Source organism: Solanum tuberosum, unplaced genomic scaffold, assembly GCF_000226075.1.
Source record: "Solanum tuberosum cultivar DM 1-3 516 R44 unplaced genomic scaffold, SolTub_3.0 scf00076, whole genome shotgun sequence".
In the NCBI taxonomy this organism is placed as follows: Eukaryota; Viridiplantae; Streptophyta; class Magnoliopsida; order Solanales; family Solanaceae; genus Solanum; species Solanum tuberosum.
In genome coordinates this window covers 861614-884196 of record NW_006239000.1, presented here as the reverse complement: position 1 = coordinate 884196, position 22583 = coordinate 861614, and the positions used below count along the sequence as shown (strand labels likewise).

The window sequence follows — 22583 nt, the reverse complement described above, 5'->3', positions numbered from 1 at the left end:
AGAATATGCAGCGCCACGTCATTTTCTCTCGTTAATCGAGTAATAGTATTTAATTATTATAGCTACTTAATTACTTCTTTTTGTCCTTTTTATTTACAGTATTTTTATTTATATATTTATGCTTAGTATTTTTTTTCAACAGAAAAGAAATAATACTTGCCGAAGTTGAGCGGGATTCTACTATTATTAATTTATTATATACGGAATAGAATTAAAATAATAAATCAAATATTATTAATATCTTAATGAAAACAATTTAAATGACAAAACTAAATTCTCTTAGTAGCAAACAAACTTATTTCCTTAAGAAACTAAACACATATCTAACCACAATATCAAGTACTCTTTTTTTACTACATTTCATTGAATATTCATCAATGTTAAATATGCTTTATAGATTAGATAAATATTTACCATATTTGTTTATCAACATGATTTGTGGTGAGATAGTTGAAATTCCTTCATTTTTTCTCAAATTTCTTAGATTTGAGCGGTGTATGAAATAAATTTTGTTGGAACCGTCATCTCTAAAATAGAATATTTTAATGTGTGAATTCAAATTTACCCGGCTTTAACGTGGAGACCAAGTACCAAATGATTAAAAAATAAACTTCTTTCTAAATTAGGGACCTTAGTGCATTTATAAGTTTTTGCAAGGGGTTTTAGGTAGATTCACCAAATTACAATAAGGTGAGACTTTGGTCCAGAGTCGATATCTCAGGAATTGGGCCCCACATCCCACTCGGTGCAAACGTGTAACCTCCATCGTTTATAATATTCTATACTCGATTTATATAATTTTGAATTAGTAATTAATCTATAATTTTAATTTTTTTAATGTAAATATTTAAATAATTTTTATAAGTATATTAAACCTACAAAAGGGAAAAGGATAAGAAAATAATGAGATTAATCCTAATTTTTTTATTAGTTTTTATCATCACACAAATTTAGCATTCACTTTATATGAGTGAAATACATCATTTAGCTATTTTTTATATGCTGAGAATTGAGATCCTCCTATTAATTCAAATAATAAAGCAGCGACTAATGAGACTATTTATACCTTTTATTGAGTAAGTCATACGAAGTTTTCCTTTATATAGGATTATGTCCTCGGCAAGCTAAAAATATATCATGTCCCGTTTAATCACGTTTCTCCAATTCTCTTCAGTCTATTCGCAACCAGCTTTTCGCGCCTCCTCACTGAGGTATTTGTGCTTCCCCTCTTCACATTCCCGAGTCATTTCAGCTTCACTTTCCGTATCTTCTCCACCATAGAAGTTACTCTTACTTTGTCCCGTATATGTTCATTTCTAATTTTGTCTCTCCTTTTATGACCACACATCTATCTAAACATTCTCATTTATGTTACATTCGTCTTCGCAAGGCTATTCATTTACGCCAACACTCAATCCTGTATAATATAGTCGATCTAACTACCCCACAATAGAACTTGACTTTTAACTCTCGATAATACATTCTTATTAAGAATTAATTAATAATTAAGGTACCAAAAATGTTAATTAAACTCTAAAAAAAAAAGAAAAACCAGGGGGCGAACCTGTAATATCACCTAAATACCAAGCCCATAGTCTTAAATAGGGAAGAAATTACCTCTTTCCACTCCTCTCTATAAATTCATCATGTCCGTAACGAATCCCACAATTTTTACATACATACACTACTCATAAATACACACTTTTGTTCATTGTATCTCTCTTTCTTCTTCTCCAACTGATTTCAAATCTCAAATAAATCTTCCCCAAATTTAGAACGAACAAACAAACTTCAGGTATCATCAATCTTCTTTTATATATATACTTTTATTCTGTAAATCTGCATTCACGTTAGCAATTTATGTTTTTCAGTTGTTACGAGCTGTTTATGTTTATTGTTCAGTTCAATTTTGAATCTAGAAAGTTTGTTTTACGATCTATAATCCGTATTTGTTGATTAATTTGATTGTTTCTAGAGTTTTTTTGATTTCTAGTTTAATTTGATGATTGTGCTATTTCCTGTCTCTCCTAGCTTGGTAACGTCGGGGATGTTTGGTTATGGTGGAGGATCGTGGATGTGTTAGCTGAGGCTAACGGTGCAGTGAGTTATAGTGTGATGTTTTACGAGTTTGAAGTAGGATGCAGCAATGTCATGTTTATCTATTTAGGTGAGAGATAGATTATATAAATTTACTAGGAGATGTACTAGAAGCTGTGGTTGTGCTAACTTGCTATCGTCTAGACTTATTAAGATCTATGAATTATATTACTCAAACGATGTAGCAGATCATGTTCCATGTCGTATATACGAGTAGGTTGCTGCGTCTTGATGCATATCCATTTAGCATTCAGATTGTCACATATTATTTTGTGGGAACTTAAATAGTACGCGAATCTGATGGGTTAGAGGTTGGAGTTGAAGGAAAGAAAGTGATGGTGCAGGGGTTGATGGTTTTTGGAATATAGTTGGGGTGTTTGAGCTAATGTTAGTGAGCTAAACTGTGGCTTGCGACATATACAATTCTCTATCTGGAGATATGCATTATGTAGTGTTATATTCCCTTGCACTCAAGGGTGTAGCCTAGTGGTCTATGAAGTGGGTAGAGAATCTTGAGGTCCTAGGTTCAAATTTTAGTGGAAACAAAAACTCTTCGCATTTGCCTAAGCTTTGGTGGGATGAGTTACGGGGTACTTGTATGAGTGGGTAACCGGTGGAATAGTCGAGGTGTGCACAAGCTAGCACATGAGGTTAGAATTGCCTAAAATCATGTAAGGAGACCGAAGTTCCACATTCCACTCGATGTGGGAATGCAACAAGTTCCAAATTAGAATATCAACTATGGCATTCCATAATCTTTTCAAATATCCTTATATAAATTCCTAGCCAACCCACAATGATGGCTGACTTGTTGAGAGCGAGTGATCTCCCAAATGAGGGTCTTAGGTTCGAACCCCCATGCATGCTTTCTTGGTGAAACTCATTGCATGGGGCTTCCCTAGTGCAGTTTGCCTCTCTTGTGTGATTGGTGAGCTAATTGGAGCAGGGCTGCGAGTTCCCTTGTCAAAAAAAAACTAGCTCCACCATTGCAAACTTGATCATTTTCCTATACACATTGTCTTACTTATGCATACTTAAATATCAAGGAATCATGAATGATGAACTTCAGTGTCTTGATATCCAACTGAGTCAGTCTCACAAGATACCATGGTAGGCCGATATGAGTGGATTCTTTTGCAGACTTAGCTTTCTCAGAGCATAAACTAATTCCTTTTTAATGCTTGGGCCATAACTTTTGAAGGTGTTTGCCTCGGCACCAAGATAAGCCAACAAGCCTAGATGTTTAATATGTCTGCTAAACTTTTATCTCTTTGATTCTTAGCTTCCCTCTTGTACACATATAGCATGATTCAGACATAAATGTGTCAGAGAAGCATAATTGTCGTTGCAGCTTGTACTGTAGGTATCAAGAAAATATAATTTATAAATAACTAAATGAAGTTTTACATAGAGTAACACTGTTATGATGAGAAAGACGTGATATTCTTACTCGAAATGCCTAGGCAACAGGCCAGGACACTGCTCAGGCTTGCCCACCATTTCAATCATGCTTTAAAATTGAAAAAAGAAAAATAAAAAATTTTCTGATATTAGTATATTACTAACCATCTGGATTCCAATTTGTGATATTGGTATTTATCTTTTATAGAAGCTTGTAGTCCACACTGATTGTTGGTAACTTAAATGCAGAGCTTAAAACCAACAGATGGGTTCAAATGCAGTTGATGATTTGATAGAAGCGTCATCAGGAGTTCATTATTCTGGATTCCATATGGAGCAGCCACGTACTCCAGAAATTGAGCAACCAACAACCTCTATAGATGATAGTGTTCATAGGCAACCCTTCATCATTGGTATGTATTCACAGTGGTATCTCTCTTGCTGTCACCTGAGCATTGTTTTTTTATTAAGGGTCTTCAGCATTGTCAATTCACTTTTGCAATTGCAAAAATTGAAAAAAAAAGACGTTTTTTTTCATCTCAATAACAACTCAATTGTTGTTCTCCTCTGCTATTCTTGGAATGTTTCTTTGTGATGTTCATTTTTGATGATTCCCAGAGCAAAGGATATGTTAGCTTAAGAAACTAACTATAGTTTTTCAAGCTTTCATCATGTGTACATCAAATGATAGTGTTCGCTTCAATATGAATGTTAAAATTTAAAAATATGGTAGAGCATTCATGAATGCATATAACGTCGGGATGGCAAGGGGCTGCAATCTTGAGCGGCGTTGAAATCTAGTCTGTTATTTTGCCTGCTTGTAAGTGATTTAGTTGGCTATCTGGTTTGGCTTAGAACTTTGTGGGAATCTTTCTTTGACAATGGATTCTGGCTGCTTTTTCACATGAAGTTATCTCAAAATTGATTATGCTGAGTATGTGTAAAGAAAATTCTCAATATAGATTTTGCACTCAATCCTTCTTTTTGCGTACTGTTCAGAACATGTCAATGGAGTTGGTTCAATTGTTTTTGTATGCACATTGTTGGTCAATAGAGCAGTTTATGATTTTCCTTCTCAGGAAGTGTGTCAGGAATATGGGTGGTGATGAAAATTGATTATCTGGCTTTTCAGTTGAATCATAAAACTTCAAGCAATTTTCAACTTGATCTTTTGATGAGCTAATTTCTTTTCCATCAGATTCAAGGCTGTAAATACAATTGGTATTTCTTTTACTTGGTACACATTTTCTTAATCATGCTCATAAAATATGTCTCACCGGCAGGCGTTGCTGGAGGTGCTGCATCTGGCAAGACAACAGTTTGTGATTTAATTATTGAGCAGCTTCGTGATCAGCGAGTTGTACTAGTTAACCAGGTGGGTTTCTTCGGACCGGAAAAAAGTTTTTTCTTTATTTTGATGAACAAGTTTAAGCTTACAGCTAAATAATACTTAGTATGAACAGATAGTATCATGATCTTCTCCATACAGTTTTTTTAGCTGCCTTCATTCTCTTATCTCTTCCTATTGAATCTATAACTATTTACAATGTGTTTATAGCTCCTCTTTCTTGTTTCTTCTTGATAAGATGATTGGTTAGCTAGGGTCTTCTATATCTCAATTTTCTCTAGGTGTTTTTTTCTGCATATTCCCCCCTCAATTTTTGATAATTTTAAACTAACAAACTAAACTTATATTTCATCTATCTTTAAAGATCAATAAGAACTTTATGGTTGAATTACTGATTTTATTGGTCTTCATGTGAGATGTTCCCAACAGAAGTTATGGGAAAAAATACGGCTTAAGAGGATTCAGAATGATATTTCTATTTAACAAGTCGTAAATGCTACAATTCTATATTTTAGTTTGCACAAATTCATTCTCTGATTTATCTAACCCGAGTTTGAATTTGCAGGATTCTTTTTATCATACTTTGACTCCTGAAGAACTGACAAAAGTTCATGAGTACAACTTTGACCATCCTGGTTAGTCTAGACCATTTTATTTGAGTTAAATTCAGTCTCAATTGTTTATGGTTTAATTTCCCAGATAGAAAATAATACTTCGTATTACTTTTAGGAAAAAGCATCACTATAGTCTATATGTGTCATTTTTTTCTTCTCAAAATCATTCTTGCATTTGCCAATAAAAATATTTATGAATTGAAATTGGACTCTCTTGTACAACTTCAAAGAAGTGTGTTTATGTGTTCAAGACCTGTGGCTCGTAACTGTCCTCAATTTTATTGGAAATCCTTTTTAATTAACGATGATAATTTCTGGTGATTGAGTTTTGATTTATAATGTTCATACATGTGTAAACTCTTTTAAATTGTTTAATATTTATATGTCATTTGTTTGAATTATTAAATATCAGATACATGTTATAAGATAATGTTTGCTGTAAGTTTCATGATTCTCTTTCTTATTGTTCAGATGCATTTGACACCGAAAAATTGTTGCGTGTGGTGGAGGAATTGAAGCAGGGGCAAGCAGTAGATATTCCAAAATATGATTATAAGAGTTACAAAAATGACGTATTCCCTCTTCGAAGGGTAAATCTTCATAGCATGATTTTATTTTGTTTCATTGAATTGCATACGTCATCCAACTTTCTAAAGAATACTTCAATTTCTGTTTATCTTAGTCAACATTTAAACTCCCTCATCTTTTTGCACAATTTCTTTCTTCCAATTTAATACCTTATCTAAAAATATTTAAAAGGAAGAAAGAGGATTGGATTCCAATGACACAGAAAACACATACGTCTCTAGATAGACAGCTGGATATATAGGTGGAGACACACGCAATTGCCTGCATTTCGAGTTGTAGCTGTCTTTTTTTCAGAATTCTCCATTAGTGCCAATTCACCTTCTTTATTTTACTTGGTAGGTCAATCCTTCAGATGTTATAATCTTGGAAGGCATACTCATCTTTCACGATCCACGTGTCCGAGATCTGATGAATATGAAGATATTTGTTGATACAGGTTCTTTCATCTCCTTTCTTTTGATGTTCCTTTATTATTGTTGTGGCATGAGTTGTTCCTTCTCATTGACATGTGACCATGATGTACAAGAGAAAAGATCAGCATAGTGTTCTAGTAGTCATCTCATATAGTATTCTTTTACTTGAATATTTTTCCTTCTAAGGTTTCTCCTCTATCGATCGAAAAGGTTCGATTTTCCCTCTAATAAATTAAAACCAAATATTAAAGAATAATATGGAGCTCGTCCTTTTTTTGGTCTTAAAAAGAAATATGATTTCTTAAAAAAGAACTTCCCAGAGATTAGAACACATTAGAACACTGCTATACTGCATGAATATCCATCCCATGTAAGAGTGGTGCAAGCGCTTCATCAAAACAGATAATCTTGAAAGACTGAACCAAAAATTCACTCCAACTCATATTAGTGAGTGCTTCCACTCAAGCTTCTGAAATATTTTTGTTTTTGTTGTATTTGTTTTAAAATATCTGTTCCTTAAAACTGTTGATTTCAGCTCTCGTAAAAATAGATGATGTTCTGCTTTAGTTCTTGACACACGAGCATGTTGTATCCTTCCATGTCTACTGGACAGTGCTTTATGTTGGGTCTTCTACTTGTGTGGTTTCATCAGCTTAAATTTTCAGTGCAGATGCTGATGTACGTCTCGCGAGGAGAATAAGACGTGACACAGCTGAAAAGGGAAGAGATATTAGTATGGTGCTTGATCAGGTTAGGAAAACTTTCAGGCTTATTTGAAAAAGTGGGAATCTTTCACTCAAATTTGACAGATATTTGATAAAAGCATTTCTTGAGTTTCTTACTCTTCCAACATATTGCATTTTGTTTTGTCAAAAAAAATAATAATTAAAATTTTGTCAAAAAACATATTGCATTTTGTTTATGACGAAGATCAGTGACTTGATGACTACGAACCTGTTGGAAATTTGGTCTTATAAGCCAAAAGTCATAAGTTAGGATTTCTAACTTCTGACTTTTGGCTTATTTTTTGTTCTTTTAGCTTAAAAACAAGTGCTTAAAAGGCACTTCTTTTATTTTACCCAAACTGCTTAAAAGCTATTATTTTAACTTTAAAGCACCTAAATAAGCCAATCCAAACAGGCTCTAAGTTTCTTTTTTCCTGTTTCCTTTCTCAGTTCATGTCTGTGAAACTTCCATTACGAGTTTCTAAAATTGCCTTTTTGCTAATAAGCTCAATAAAAACCATTTTTTCTTTAACTGATGATTCAACTTCCATCTCAACTTAATTGCCTTCTCAAAACTGGCTGTTCAAACTCCATCAAGTTTCTAATTGCATTTTTGAAGTTGATTGTCATATGAAATTTAGCATGATTGTTATGCCTAAGTGTTTGGTTTTCACTAATAATGTGTTTTAATCTTTGATGCAGTACTCTAAGTTTGTGAAAGCTGCTTTTGATGACTTCATTCTTCCTACAAAGAAGTATGCTGACGTTATCATTCCCCGAGGTGGAGACAATCATGTTGCTATCGATTTGATTGTGCAACATATTCGGACAAAACTTGGTCAACATGATCTTTGTAAAATATATCCTAACTTATATGTCATTCAATCAACTTTCCAGGTACTATTTTTATCTTCGAAATTTAAGATATTACTTGTCCCTGTTTACCTGTTTTCTGTTTTTCTTGAAATTGATTTGCTTTGTTCAAGATCCATTCCATGTGCTCCTAAAGATTGGTAATTTTTTCATTTAGATACGTGGCATGCATACACTTATACGGGATGGTCATACAACTAAACATGACTTTGTATTTTATGCTGATAGATTAATTCGATTGGTAAGTACATTGCTTTACTGGTTATCCTATTTTTCTCAACCAGTCAGTGAAAGTGAATCCTTTTTTAGCTTATCAACTAGATTCATCTTCACTTGAACCAGGTTGTTGAACATGGTTTAGGACATCTGCCATTTACGGAAAAGCAGGTGTTGACTCCAACTGGTAAGCTGCAACTGTAATTGGTTAAAATCATGCCCTTGTATTTAGAAATCTTATTCAGATCGTCTTCCATTACTACATTTTATATGGTAAGGTTATTGACATTAGGTCCAAAGATCAGGCTTAATGGTGATCTTCTTAGGACAGGTGAGAGTGTGGATACAATTATGATACTTGGCCATGGTTTCTGAAGTCACGACTCATACCAAGAAAAAATGGCTGAATTGTAATTGGAAAAAGCTTAGGCATTATAACGCATCAGTGCATTACGACTAATGTTACTTTATCGGTCAAAGTATGACACTGGTTACTGTATTATTGGGATATCACAAGATAGTATTGCTTACAGTATTAACTTTAAACATCCCTTAGGGTTATTGTTGAAGACACTACTTTCCCGCAAAGATATTTTCTTCTACAGTTTGAATTAGTAGAGTTGTTGAATTGTATATGTAAGGCATCATAAAACATTACTGATCCTATAGCGGTTAGAAAAAATGAAGTACTTCATTTTGGTCAATTTCAATACTTGAATCATGATTTTAGCATTTTATTCTAAAATTGTATTGTCTGGGGATTCTAGGTGTGGGTTTTATGCAACTTTTGTTTCTTCGTGGACTTTAATCTTTTTCTATATACCCAGGTGAGTGGGAACTGCTTCAACGAGCAGAAATAAATTGTTAATGAGATATATTTCTTGTGGGTGCAGGATCTGTTTACAGTGGTGTTGATTTTTGTAAGAGGTTATGTGGTGTTTCAGTAATTAGAAGGTGAGTTTGTCATTTCCCTTGCTTTACTTGTATGGTAGTAATAATTGCTTTAGAGCATTTAAGGACTTTCTGATCTTTGTAATGGTGTCGTATGCGTGTCTATATGTTGGTGCATGTAGTTTGGTAACCTTCATTACCATTTACTGATTGATTGTATGGTTGTCCATGTCCTTAAGGCCTATGTTGTCCATGTCCTTAAGGCCTATGTTGTTCACTTATTCTATTGGTATATTATGTCCCAAACTTGGCTCGTTTAGTAGATCGAATGCAATGGTCTGTGCATGTGTGAGGCTCTGATATATATGTTTAAAGCTTTCACATGGAGCATCATGTTAGTGATTAAAACTGAAGATAACAAATGACAGTCTCTTATCTCAGAAGCATATTCATCATGGAGAAACTTCATTTGCATTTTTTAGGATAAATACTTGTTACATGGCAGGACACTCGCTTAATAATCATCTGATGTTCTAAGTAGAGAATCCAATTAACAAGTGTTTGTTTGTGTCTTCTCTGCCTTCACCAAAGTGATCGAATTGCTGTATTTTGTTTGTTAACCATAAAAATTTCTAATTATGCACAGTGGAGAGAGCATGGAGAATGCCTTGCGAGCATGTTGTAAAGGTATCAAGATTGGCAAGATCCTGATCCATCGAGAGGGTGACAACGGTCAGCAGGTCAGCAATCTGCAGGGTCCTCCTGAGTCGTTATCCTCCTGAGTCATTATATTGCCTTTTGCGCTCCTTACATTAAATTTAAAGCATTTTGTTAATAATGATGCAGCTGATCTATGAGAAACTACCACTAGATATTGCAGAGAGACATGTCCTGCTGTTGGATCCCATCCTCGGAACAGGTTAGTTTTTAAGAGTGCTCTGGATATCAGATAATTGACCATGCGCTTCATCCACACTAGGCGTGGATGAACTACATCATCAAAATTTTACGATAATTCTTATCAAAAGTTTACATGAGCAAAGCTTGTTATGTGTCTATACACAGGGAATTCAGCTGTTCAAGCTATTTCATTACTGCTGAAGAAGGGTGTCCCAGAGTCCAACATTTTATTCCTCAATCTCATTTCTGTAAGTTCACTGAATTATCCAGTACAGGCATTGCATTCCTTCCAACTTTCTGCAACTACTACTTGTGGTGTTCAATTTGCAACGGAGTTCTTGAATAATAACTGTTTTTCTTTAAAACTAGGCACCTCAAGGAGTACATGTGGTGTGCAAGCGGTTTCCAAGAATAAAGATTGTGACATCTGAGATAGAAATTGGTCTGAATGACGATTTTCGTGTTATTCCTGGGATGGGTGAGTTTGGTGATCGATATTTTGGCACAGACGATGACTAAACGAAGAGTTGTGGCCCCTCCATACCCCGCAATCACATAATGGGAGATGTAACGATCAATTCCAATTCAATTTTTTTTAACGATCTTTTAAAAGAAAAGAGTAAGATGAGCATGATGAAAACACTTGTGTAACGGATAAATGGACATTTTGAAACATTTTTGAGTATACAAGCCTTATAAACGTGATTTATTTTTTCACTCTACACTATCAAGTCCTTTAAACTATGCATGTATGTTATTAGAAAATGAGAGTATACCACTTAAAAGGTTGTGGCAGAGTGGTAGTATTCCTCCACCTTTAATCAAAGGTCTCGCATCTCAGGTACGAGTCCGGAAATAGGAGCGCTTTCCGTGGAACTTCTTTGCTCGAATCCAGAGTGTATACAAGTTCCATTTTATTGACTGCTCCGATCATATTTCCTTGTGTAACAAAAAGAACTATGGAACAACTTGTTACATTTGAGATGTATATTTGGTTGAAGCCTTGTGTACGAAAATCGTATCGTTTTATTTCAATGTGGGACTTTTCGGTATGAATTCAGAGTCTAAACTTCTTACATTTGAGAGAGCCATCCACAGATTAAGATGATTGTTTTTTGGGTTCTATATCATAAATGTGAGAAAAGAAACAAAATATTAGAGATGAGGCATCAACTCCTCACAATTTTTTTTGCCTCACACAAATAGAAAGGAGACGTTTGGCAGTGAAATATGTAGTTCACTCATTTTTAGTTAAAGAGGACGATAATCTTTGTTGGGCTAATCTATTGACACGTGTCAATAATTGGATCATCATATTAGGAATATCCCTTCCAAGTCATTTACTATATAGATTGGGTTTCTAGCTTTTTGGGTTCTCGTCCTTTTTCAGTTGGCTGCTTCCTTAGCTTTATCCAAAGCATTATCCTTTTAGCACAACCATGTCTGCCTTTGTGGGAAAATATGCTGGTAAACTTCTCTTCACGTTATTCAAGATTTAAAGTTTATGAATTTTTATAATCAATATAATATTTAATGAGTTCACGATCAAATATTTATTCATATTTAATGAATTTTTACTTTTATATATAGAGGTTGGTTAAATATTACTGAATTTACGTGAATTCATATATTATTTGTGGTTTTTCTAAATCTTATATAAAAAAAGAGTTGGTCTTGGCAAATAAGTACGTACATATTTTGCTAGCCAGCATGCAAGGCAGTAACGCTTCTTTAAGGTACGTGAGAATGTATATTTTACATAGTACGTGGTACATACGTTGTCATGCATATATAGCCAACTTATATATGTAAAGTATATATTTTGATTTCAATTTTTACACTGTCAATTGTAGCATATATACTAGGATGTAATAGCCTTATTTTTTTTTTAGGGTAACTAACAAATTACTTGTAATCATCTTTTAAGTAGACAGATAATATATGTATATATACAATAACAACATACGTGGGGTCGATGGTAGGATGTACCCATACCTTATCCTATCGGCCTTACTTTTGCAAGAACAATAAATAACAAGATATACAAAACAATGAGACAACAAGTAGTAATATGCATGCAGTGAAGAATAAGAGATTACTCTCGCACATAAAATACGACAACACTTGGCTACTACCTATATAGGTCATAAGCTAAAGTTATGTTATGTGCTAGTTTATTATATTCATATATACCTTCCTATCGGTAGAATTTGAACTCTAATTATCATGATATAAATGCAGAGGAACTTATGAAGAATGCCAAGTACATAGCAACACCAGGGAAAGGTATTTTGGCAGCAGATGAAAGTACTGGCACAATTGGAAAACGTTTATCAAGCATTAATGTTGAAAACATTGAAGCAAATCGTCAAGCACTTCGTGAACTCCTTTTCACTTCACCAAATGCTCTTCCTTACCTCTCTGGTGTTATTCTCTTTGAAGAAACACTTTACCAAAATACTTGTGATGGAAAGCCATTTGTTGAACTTCTTCAAGAAAACAATGTTGTCCCTGGGATTAAGGTGGACAAGGGTACCGTGGAATTGGCTGGGACCAATGGCGAGACGACAACTCAAGGGCTCGACTCGTTGGGTGCACGTTGTGCACAGTACTACAAAGCAGGTGTGTATGTTGATCTAATTTGTGTGATCATCATCTCATTTTATTTTGTTATGCTATGTTTCAACACGCTCGGATCTTTACAGAAATAGCTACCATAATTCACTGTTTACTTTTCCTAGCGGAGGCTAGCTATTTAGACTATTAGGGATTGCAGATTTAAAATCATAAAGCTGTTAGAGGGAACAGAAGTTTAATTATTTAACTACATTATGTCTCGACAAGGTGCTCGTTTTGCCAAGTGGAGAGCTGTGTTGAAAATTGGGGCTACTGAGCCTTCAGAATTGTCCATTCAGCAAAATGCTCAGGGGCTAGCTCGTTATGCGATAATTTGCCAAGAAAATGGACTTGTGCCAATTGTGGAGCCAGAAATTCTGACTGATGGAAATCATGATATCAAGAAATGTGCAGCTGCTACTGAAACTGTTCTTGCTGCTGTTTATAAGGCACTCAATGATCAGCATGTTCTTCTTGAAGGAACACTTTTGAAGCCCAACATGGTCACCCCTGGCTCTGATAGCCCAAAGGTAAGTAATTTAAGTTATATACACGGAGAGCGTAAAAGATTTTTATATTGTTAATGTATTTTTAACCTGTTGTAGCCTATGGTGCTCAGATTCTTCAGTACCTTCAACCATGCACTACTTCTAGAGGATGGTGATTTGCACCCGACAACATTTTTGAAGAGTCTGAGCAACATAAGTTGTAGCAAGCTTGCATTAGTGCAAGTCTTTTTCGCGAAAGAAATGTAGATAGTTTAATCAAATTGGACCGATTAAAATATAACTCGTCTAATCCATTCAAGTTTGAACTAGTTGGAATGTGTATATTCATATGTAGGTTAATATGAGTATAGTTCAAATTATCACATCTAGAAGTCAGGACCAATTTGAAGGGCCTATATATGGAGCTGATTGGATTATCCATTACAAAAATCATCAAAAAGTACGAAAAAAGGAGATAATTTTATATGAGTTTGGTTCGTTGTCATGATAAATAAAAGAAAATGTTTTCGTAAGTTTGATTTAATAAAAAAAGAGCAGCCCGGTGCACAAAGCATCCCACGTTCACACAGAATCCGAGGAAGGGCCGCACCTCAAGGGAGTGTAATGTGTACCTCATTGTTTAATTCAACTTAACATGCTCATCTTGATCTTAGAAAATTTTGGACGACTTGATTTATTCCAACCCACACATCTGACACCCGTCCTCGTTCGTTATCTTAGGTTGCAGCAGAAGTAATAGCAGAGTACACGGTCACAGCCCTACGCCGGACCGTGCCACCAGCAGTGCCAGGGATAGTGTTCTTATCAGGAGGACAGAGTGAGGAAGAGGCAACATTGAACTTAAATGCAATGAACAAATTGGAAGTGCTTAAGCCATGGACACTGTCATTTTCATTTGGTAGAGCTCTTCAGCAAAGTACTCTCAAGACTTGGGGTGGAGAAAAAGAAAATGTTGGCAAAGCTCAAGAGGCATTTTTGACAAGGTGCAAGGCTAATTCAGATGCAACACTTGGAAAGTATACTGGTGGAAGTGGAAGTGGTGCTGCTTCTGAGAGTCTATTTGTTAAAGGTTACAAATATTAGGGGAAGGCAAAAGTTGGAGTTGATGATAACAGGTTATATACTATTGTCTTATATGTTGATTTTAATAACTTCTTTATGTTAAAAATTGAGTCTTTTTAATTTCAGACATCTTTCCATAAGTAACTCTTGTAAATTTTATATTCACTTAACCAAGAAAATAAAGAAAAAAAGCTATATATCCCATTTTCACTTTCATTCTTCTTTGTTACATGTTTTTTTGATACAGTACTAATGTTATTGAACTTCATAGTGAATGTATGAGAATCCTTTAATCTGATCAGTTTATCTCTCACCAGCGGATTTAAAAAACCTCGCTTTCTTTCTTGTGGTTTTGCGATATTGCAATGGTAAGCAAACAGGAAGTTCCTCTTTCGAGTATAGGCTTTCCTGATTGATTGGAAAGATGGTTTGCTGTAAATAGTCTATTTACATCTTTGAGATAGTGATAAGATTTGCATACACTCTACCATCTTCAAACCCCACTTATGGACTTTCGAAGTCTGTTTTTTTCGTCCTTGAATCCTCTTCTTTTTCCTTTTGGAATCTATTAAAGTCTTTATACATTATAGTAGTTGCTTGGCTTGACAGACAACCGCTCAGTTCCTATAGATAGTTTGTGGCATTTCTAATTTTCTATAATATCTCGATCGTATGAATCAGAAGATGCATCTGAGATATTTCATTATATGTAACTACTTTGCCCCCTTGTTTCTCTCAATCAAAGGATACAGGTAACGTTTAGTTCTGGAATCCACAGAAATAGTTTCAAGATGCAACATAGAAGGATTATGGTAGCTTACACAAGGAGTTCAAACATATCCTCATTTCACTTCCTCTTTGCTTTAATTTAAGTTGATACCTATACCAGAATGTAGAGCTCAATTGACTGTGGCATTTAACTGTTGGCCATAACTCTGAAAAGTTCATCTTTACAGTGTTTGGATGTTCTTTATTGCTTTATTAACTGAATTACTTGTACTCGAAAACTTTTGTGACAAAGATACTTTGTTGGCTTAGCCTCTTGCCTGATGTAGGTAGTAAATTCAGATGTATAGATGTTAAACTTAGCAGATTGACCTACCATTTTCCAATGACTGGAGATTCATTCAACATTGTTGGTAGTGCTAAAGATCTTCATCTCTTCTGCATATTTTCTCCGCGTTGTCCATAATACTCGTGGAAGTTCCATAAGAAATTTTGATCACATATATATTCTTTGTTGCCATTGCTACTAGTGTGGCTGCTTATATAAGGCACACATAGTAGCAACTTTCAAGGGCTTCTGTGACATTTTTTTGTCATCCAATTTCAGTTACAACATGTTGTAAATTTGCTGTCGGTCATTCTTGATAGTGCGGAGGTTCTATTATGCAGACTGCATCACTTTGTCTAACCTTGTATATATGATGTGATATACACAAAAAGGATGCTTAACATGGCGAATGAGATTCGGATGTACCCCTTACCTGCCTCTAGTTTTGCGTCCTTGATGCATGTAACATTTTTCCGTGGGATTGTTGAAAAGAAATATACATTTTCAAATTATTTTCGTGTCAGAGGAAGGTGGCATGTATAGGAAGGTAGAGTTTGTAGCCTAGCGATCAATAAAGTGGATGAAAACTGTGGGAGACCATGATTTAAACTCTTGAAGAGGCAAAAGGCTTAGGTGATTTCTTCTCATTTGCCAAGTGATGGTGATCAAAATCACCAAACCACATGGTAAAAAAGTCGAGTTGCATGGACATCACCCTTAAAGAAAATGAGTAGAAGGTGGAGGGATAGAGGTGCATTTAGGTTTTTAAATTAGTGCCTCTACTCTGCACCCACAACTCTACATTTTGACAGTTTTGTAACAAACAATGAGTGTGGGGTACCGTACCATTGAGGATGAGGATAGGAGTGGATGGAATAGGGTGTTTAGGATATCGATTCGCGGGAATGAGTTAGAGTTTGTAGAGGACTAATACCCTTAAAGACTCTTCTTTTCTTTTTTTTCAATCCAAGCAAGCAAATATTGTTAAGTGTTTTCATCAACAAAGAGGCCAAACACTTTTGTTTGTTGGGACCATTTCTTTTTTGGCTCATTCAGGCCAATTTTGATCATACTTGGAAGGGTATAAATTCCGTATGCTGTGAAAGTATTGGCTTTTATCCTCTAGGCTAGTTTCTTAATTGCCTTTTTTTCACTGGATTTTGCATTTTCTCAATGTGTTGTGTGCCTTTTTGTCTTTGTGCAGAATGCACAAGAATCTTGTGGGAAGTTTTTTTGGGAGTGCCAAGAAAATGTTGCGAGTTGATGATCAAATTCATGTAACACATAAAACGGCTCCTCCATATGACCTTTGGGATCTTGTTGGACTTGGATCAGGAAACTCCTTGATTTGTATCGAATGTGCTGATTTCAAGAGGAGCTGGTTCAAAATGTGATGAGCCTTTTCATTTGGGTGAGTGCAATACCTTCAAGTTTTTATTCGACCCATCTAGTAAGAATATGCCAAGAACAAAAACACAAGAAACGCTTTTTACATGCGCCATCTCAGAATATTCAAAACGTTCCCAACTCCATAAGTCCGATGATTTACTTTTATGTTCACTGCTGCCCCTAAGCAGGTTGTAGAAGAATATTTTAAACTAGTTGGTGGGATGGAACAAAATACTAACTTGCACTAAATTTGCACTAAATTATTGAGACAATTCATCCAAACATGCAAATAGGAGATTGAAAGACACATATCCAATATTAGAAAACGTCTACGGAATTAGAAAACGTCTGTGAAAAAGGAAAAACAATCGAAACAGAACAGAACCATCATAATCCTCTCATATCATCATATAATACTTTCTTATTCAGATGGAGTTCAGAGATATTTTTTTGAATTTTTATATAGGCATTCCATGAGCTATTTTTTTGAATCTTTATATAGGCATTCCATGTCGGGTATCGTTCTTGAATCATTTGGTGAAACTTCAAGCGTTGATCAGCGTCAGTAGTGGCATTTTCTTGGCTTCTTTCATTCTTTATTTCGTTGACTTTGGACTCAAGCCTTTGCAGAGACGTGACACAATCTTTTTGGGTTGCATTATCTTTGCTCGTTTTGTATGCATATGCACCCAAAGTAAGCTGCAATAAAATAGAGTAATTAGTAAATGAACCATCCTGGTTACAAAATTGATGAGTTATAGTGTTTACCCTGCCCATTAGCCAATAAGCGACTTTATTCACTGCCTCGTCGTCTTCAGCACGATTATTCTCACCATGGAAAGGGACACTAGCAAAAACTTCATTTTTGACAATCACAGACGAAGAGCAGTCTAATCCAGATTTCTATAAAACAATGAAAGATTGAAAATCAAGACTATTTGGAAGAAAAGATTTGTTTCGGAATGAAATCAAATTTACCGCTGGATTTCATCACAACCTCTACAGCTGTGGAAGTAGTTGGAGGTTTTTTTCCCCCTAAATAAACAGATTACTTTGAATTAGTAAAATAGATTAACAAAATGAAGTTATTGTTGGATATTATTTGATTTGGAGACGACGGGCACAATCAATTTCTCACAACTTGAATTTTATTATATCAAAGTAAGGACCCGCTTAGGTCTTACAATCTTGATCACATTTGTTGCTTGCTTCAGCAACACTCCTTACTTGAGCACTCACACTTGTTTGCTCTCTTGTTTTCTTACTTACTTGGTTTGTTACTTACTTTGTTATTTGCTTGGTTGTTTTCTTTCTTGGTTGCTTACAAGTTGTTGGATGCCTAGAAAATGAAGGCCCCCTCTATTTATACTACAACCTAGGGCTTAAAGTGTAATTAATATTTACTTTACAAGTTCCTAAAGTATTTACACTTTGGTCCCTCTCTAAAACTCTTTACATGTTCTAGGATATTCTAAAGCTTTCCAAGAAAGCTTCTAAGTTCTTCTAGAGTCTTCTTGGAAATTCTAAGGGCTTCTAGAGTTCTCCATAAACCTCTCCACAACTCTAGACTTTTCCGCCCCTATCCGGATGCAAATTTTGACTGTGAAGTGGTGGGACGTGACACTCTCCCCCACCTATTGATGCGACAACCACATCGCATTGCCGCTGCATAGTCATCTGAGTTTTGTGCATGCGCGACTAATAGTCTATTGACTTGATCAAGGCCCTCGTGCAACTCTTTTAGCTGCTTCATTATCTCTTCTAGCTTGGCCTTATGATCTACTTCCTTCCTAGGAGGCAAGCGCCTCGGCGGCTTCTTTGGCATCACGACATTGTTCTCTTTTAGAACCTTCTTCGTGTGTGGTGGCAGGGACCTTTTTGCACCATTGTCTTCTTTCAAACTTGCAATGGTGTCTATAAATGCTGGCTCCTTCTTCTTAGGGTTTCTTACAAGTTGCATGGCAGTTAGACGGACTTGTCCTTCCGTCTTCGGTACTTTAACCAGGGGTACCATACATGACCCTCCTTGCTCCATGACTAGAAGTCGTTGGAGGTAAGAGTCTATAACCGCGTGGCACTGCTGGAAGAACTCTTGCCCAAGAATTATGTCAAAGAGGTCTAAAGGAGCGACAGTGAAGTTGGTTTTACCTTGCCACTCGCCTAACGTGATGCTTACTCCATGCGCGACTCCGCTCACAGGAGTCGGGGTGCATTGACCATCTTGAGTTGGGCGTTACTTGGACTGTTGCTCAGCCCCAACTTTGTTGCTGCCTTTTTTGTCATGATATTGACCTCTACACCCGTGTCGACCATAGCACAAGCGGGTCTTCCATTAATCATGAGGTCGACATACTGCGCGCCGTATCCTCTTGGCTTCTCTGGCTGCTTCGTGATGGCCCCGCATAGTCCTATCAGGCCGAACTGCGTTGTCTCTGCACCATGTCCTTGCTCATGTGCGTCTTTCTCCTTCCGCTCCGCAGGATAACACCAAGGCTCTTCAGTTCAGGGCACCTTGCATAACCATGTGGCCCACCGCATATGTAGCAACCACCTCTCTTGGCAGTCTCTGCCTTTCTCTCCGCGTCGCCCTGACGTCCAGACTTCTTGCCATCGGACTTATAGGTATCATGCTTCTTTGGGTGTGGCTGCTACTCCTCGACTTTGCCACGATCTCCCCCACCATTATCATGACTACCTCTCATCTCTTCTCCTCCGTCTCTGTTGGGCTTCTCATGCCTAAAGTCTGTCAAAGCTTCGGCCTGCGTGATGACTTCATCGATAGTCCTGACCTGCCGACGTTCCAACTCCGTCCTGGCCCAATTTTGCAGCCCATCCATGAATTGGAAAAACATGTCATCATCCGTGAGGTTAGGAAATTGAAGCGTGAGGGTAGTGAACTCATGTACATATGCACGTATACTGTCCGTTTGCTTTAGCTCCCTAAACTTGCGTTTTGCCTCATAAATGACGTTGTTAGGGAAGAAGGCTTTCTTGAACTCCTCGTGAAATTGCTCCCACGTGTTGATGGTACACGTCTCTTTCCCTATCTCGGCCTCCTTGCGTCTCCACCATAGCATGGCCATCTCCGAAAGATACAACACAACAGTGTTGATCTTACTCTCGTCGTTCTTCAACCTGTTGCACTTGAAGTAATTCTCCAAATGCCATAAGAAGTTTTCCACCTCTTGCGCGACACAGACACCTTTGAACATAAGTGGCTTGGGAGTCTCGACCTTGGCCTCCCTATCTCGGTCAAGCGACAATGATCCTCCAACTTCGACGCCCTCCTTGAGTGCTTTCATCTCGGCCTTCATGGTATCAATCGTGCTCAACGCCTCCATGAGCCGACACTCCAAGGAAGTGACAGCCTCATTCATCTCGAACTCGGCACGCTGGCGTCCCTCAAACTCCTTGCGGATGTTGTCGGTCTCTTCAAGGGTGAAGTCTCCAAGAGTCTTGAACCTTCCGTCGGCCACATTCATGCGTCGGCCTAATATCTCCACGGCCTGCCTCGCCACTTCAACCCTTGCGACCCATTCTTCTCCAGTAGTGACGTCAATGGCCTCCTCGCCAAGTTCATCGTCACTTGCTTTGGTGGTCGAAGGTGGATGAGATGTTAGCGCCTCGTTTGGTGTGTGGTCGAGCAACATTTCCCCATTACTCTTTTGGTGCTTCTTTCCCTTGCGGTTCTTCTTTCCACCATCCGAACGGACGTTGGTGGTGCTAGCGGCGTTTACGTCTCCTTTGTTAGCCATTCCATTAGTACAAACCTCGCTCTGATACCACGTTGTCACGGACTTAGAATTTTCACTAACACTCCGTGCGGCACTTGACAACTTAATCACTATTCTTTCAAGATCTCGTAAGCTCAAGTAAGCATTTTATGCTAAGATCGCTAAGAGAATGAAAGGAAAGACTTAGAAAGATTTAGAAGGTTTGGAAGAAGGCTTTGTATTAGGCTTGGAAGATTAGAATCAGTCTCCAAACAATAACATTCAACAAGTGGTATCAGAGTCTGGTGAATAAGAACGAGGTAGTAACTCAAAAGAGATCCTACAAGCTATCGTCGAAGGCTACAAATCGCGAGGCACTAATTAATGATGGACTTTGCAAGCATTCTCAATAGCGTTGAGAAGCTCAACGTAAGCAACTATGGATCATGGAGCACGAGAATGTAATATTACTTTCTCAGCCAATAATTATGGGATATCATCTGTGGATCAGACACAACACCGCCAACAGATGCTGAAGCAGCAAAAAAGTGGAAGGTCAAAGCTGGAAAGGCCATGTATGCTCTCACTGTAACCATCGAGGATGAGTTCCTACAACGGATTAAGAATGCCAAGACACCCAAAGAAGCTTGGGACACCTTGGCGACGATTTTTACAAAGAAGAATGATGCGAGATTACAAAGGCTTGAAAATGAGCTTTTGTCGATCTCTCAACGGAATATGACAATTAGTTAATACTTCCCAAAGGTAAAATCTTTATCTGATGAAATATCAAAATTAGATCCAGAGAATGCTATCACAGAGACAAGAATGAGGAGAATTATTGTTCATGGTCTAAAGCCGGAGTACAAAGACATAATTACAGCTACACAATGGTGGGCCACAGAACTAACTTTATCTGAGTTGGAAAATTTGTTGGCAAATGAAGAAGATTTGGAGAAGCCATTATCAAGTCTTACTATAAAAAACGAAAATATGGCGCTCTTCAGCAAAAGGCAAGCCTATCAAAAAAGAGAAGCGAAGAGAAGCTCACGGCCAGGGGGAGACCAAGAGAATCAACATCAAAGAACTCAATGACAAAACAAACAGGTGAAAGGCTTCAACAACCGGTAAATACAGAAGTGCTACAATTGTGAAAAGAAAGGACACTATGCGAGAGATTGCTGGTACAAGAAAGCTGAAGGTAATGTAGCTACTTCTACTCAAAATAAGAAAGATGAAGAAGAAGTTTGGGATTTCGAGACCTCTTATGCAGTTGAAGAAACTAATCAACAAGAGGAGCTTGTCACATGTTACTCTAACAAAGAAGAGGAGATTGCACTTGCAACTGTGAGTGAGAAATTGGTCGATTATGAACATGATTGGATCGTTGATTCAGGATTCTCCAATCACATGACTGGTGATGAGAAAAAGCTCATTAACATGAGTGAATATAAAGGCAGTCGAGTTGTGGTGACTGCAAATAATTCCAAAATGCCAATAACTCATATTGGCAAGACGGTGTTTATGCCTCATCACAGCTCAAGACAAGTGGAACTTCAAAATGTCTACCATGTTCAAGGTATGAAGAAGAACTTATTATATGTATCGCAACTAACAAATTCTGGTAACTATGTCTTGTTTGGACCAAATGACGTAAAAGTATATCAAAACTTAAAAGTTACAAGCACACTATCATGGAAAGGAGAAGATTAGAATCAGTCTCCAAACAATAATATCCAACAGTTATAAGTTACGCAGAATCAAAAAGTAGCCTTAATCTTCCTCACAAAGGGTCTGACCATCTTTCTAACGGTAGTTTTTGCCCTCTGTAACGTCAACTCCATGAACTTTATCCACACTTCTATGAACTGCAGATATCTAAGGATTTTGATTGAGAATAATGGGATCTAAGTTGTGAATCTATAATTTATAAGGATTCAAAATCGCGCCTTTACCATGGCAGTTATATGAAGTTGTGAACAGTTGTACTCGTTATTTAGGATCTTTTAAGTTAGTTGGCTCAACTTGGCTCTTCTTGAAAAATAAAAATAACTAAAACTATTCAAAAATGTTTTTTTTTGCTTTCTTAGATTTTAATAAAACACTTTAATTTTTTTTAAATAAATATTTTTACCTTTCGAAAAACGGATAAATTAGCTAAAAATATGAAGAAA

At 36.7% G+C, this 22583-nt stretch overlaps 3 protein-coding genes across 5 annotated transcripts; all 3 read left to right on the top strand.

The window, feature by feature from the left end:
* The first annotated feature begins 1655 nt into the window (after positions 1-1655).
* LOC102601704 (uridine kinase-like protein 3) lies at positions 1656-10788 on the top strand. 3 transcript variants are annotated; one of them, XM_006346042.2, is made up of 15 exons: positions 1656-1795; positions 2032-2167; positions 3748-3911; positions 4782-4873; positions 5412-5481; positions 5932-6050; positions 6388-6484; positions 7132-7211; positions 7889-8083; positions 8217-8300; positions 8402-8462; positions 9169-9229; positions 9813-9906; positions 10013-10085; positions 10232-10788. In XM_006346042.2, the coding sequence occupies exons 3-15, from the start codon at positions 3764-3766 to the stop codon at positions 10495-10497; spliced, it is 1440 nt and encodes a 479-aa protein (XP_006346104.1). In that variant the 5' UTR covers positions 1656-1795; positions 2032-2167; positions 3748-3763; the 3' UTR covers positions 10498-10788. The 3 variants fall into 3 exon arrangements, with proteins under 3 accessions (XP_006346104.1, XP_006346103.1, XP_006346105.1); XM_006346043.2 differs by lacking the exon at positions 2032-2167 and having other exon boundaries at positions 1657-1795; positions 10232-10314; positions 10436-10788; XM_006346041.2 differs by lacking the exon at positions 2032-2167.
* Positions 10789-11429: 641 nt separating this feature from the next.
* LOC102577529 (fructose-bisphosphate aldolase, cytoplasmic isozyme 1) lies at positions 11430-14473 on the top strand. The gene is made up of 4 exons (XM_006346040.2): positions 11430-11533; positions 12308-12688; positions 12911-13212; positions 13912-14473. The coding sequence occupies exons 1-4, from the start codon at positions 11506-11508 to the stop codon at positions 14272-14274; spliced, it is 1074 nt and encodes a 357-aa protein (XP_006346102.1). The 5' UTR covers positions 11430-11505; the 3' UTR covers positions 14275-14473.
* Positions 14474-21237: 6764 nt separating this feature from the next.
* Positions 21238-22122, top strand: LOC107060325 (uncharacterized). Its single transcript, XM_015308096.1, has 2 exons — positions 21238-21422; positions 21585-22122. The coding sequence occupies exons 1-2, from the start codon at positions 21238-21240 to the stop codon at positions 22120-22122; spliced, it is 723 nt and encodes a 240-aa protein (XP_015163582.1).
* The last annotated feature ends 461 nt before the right edge of the window (positions 22123-22583 follow it).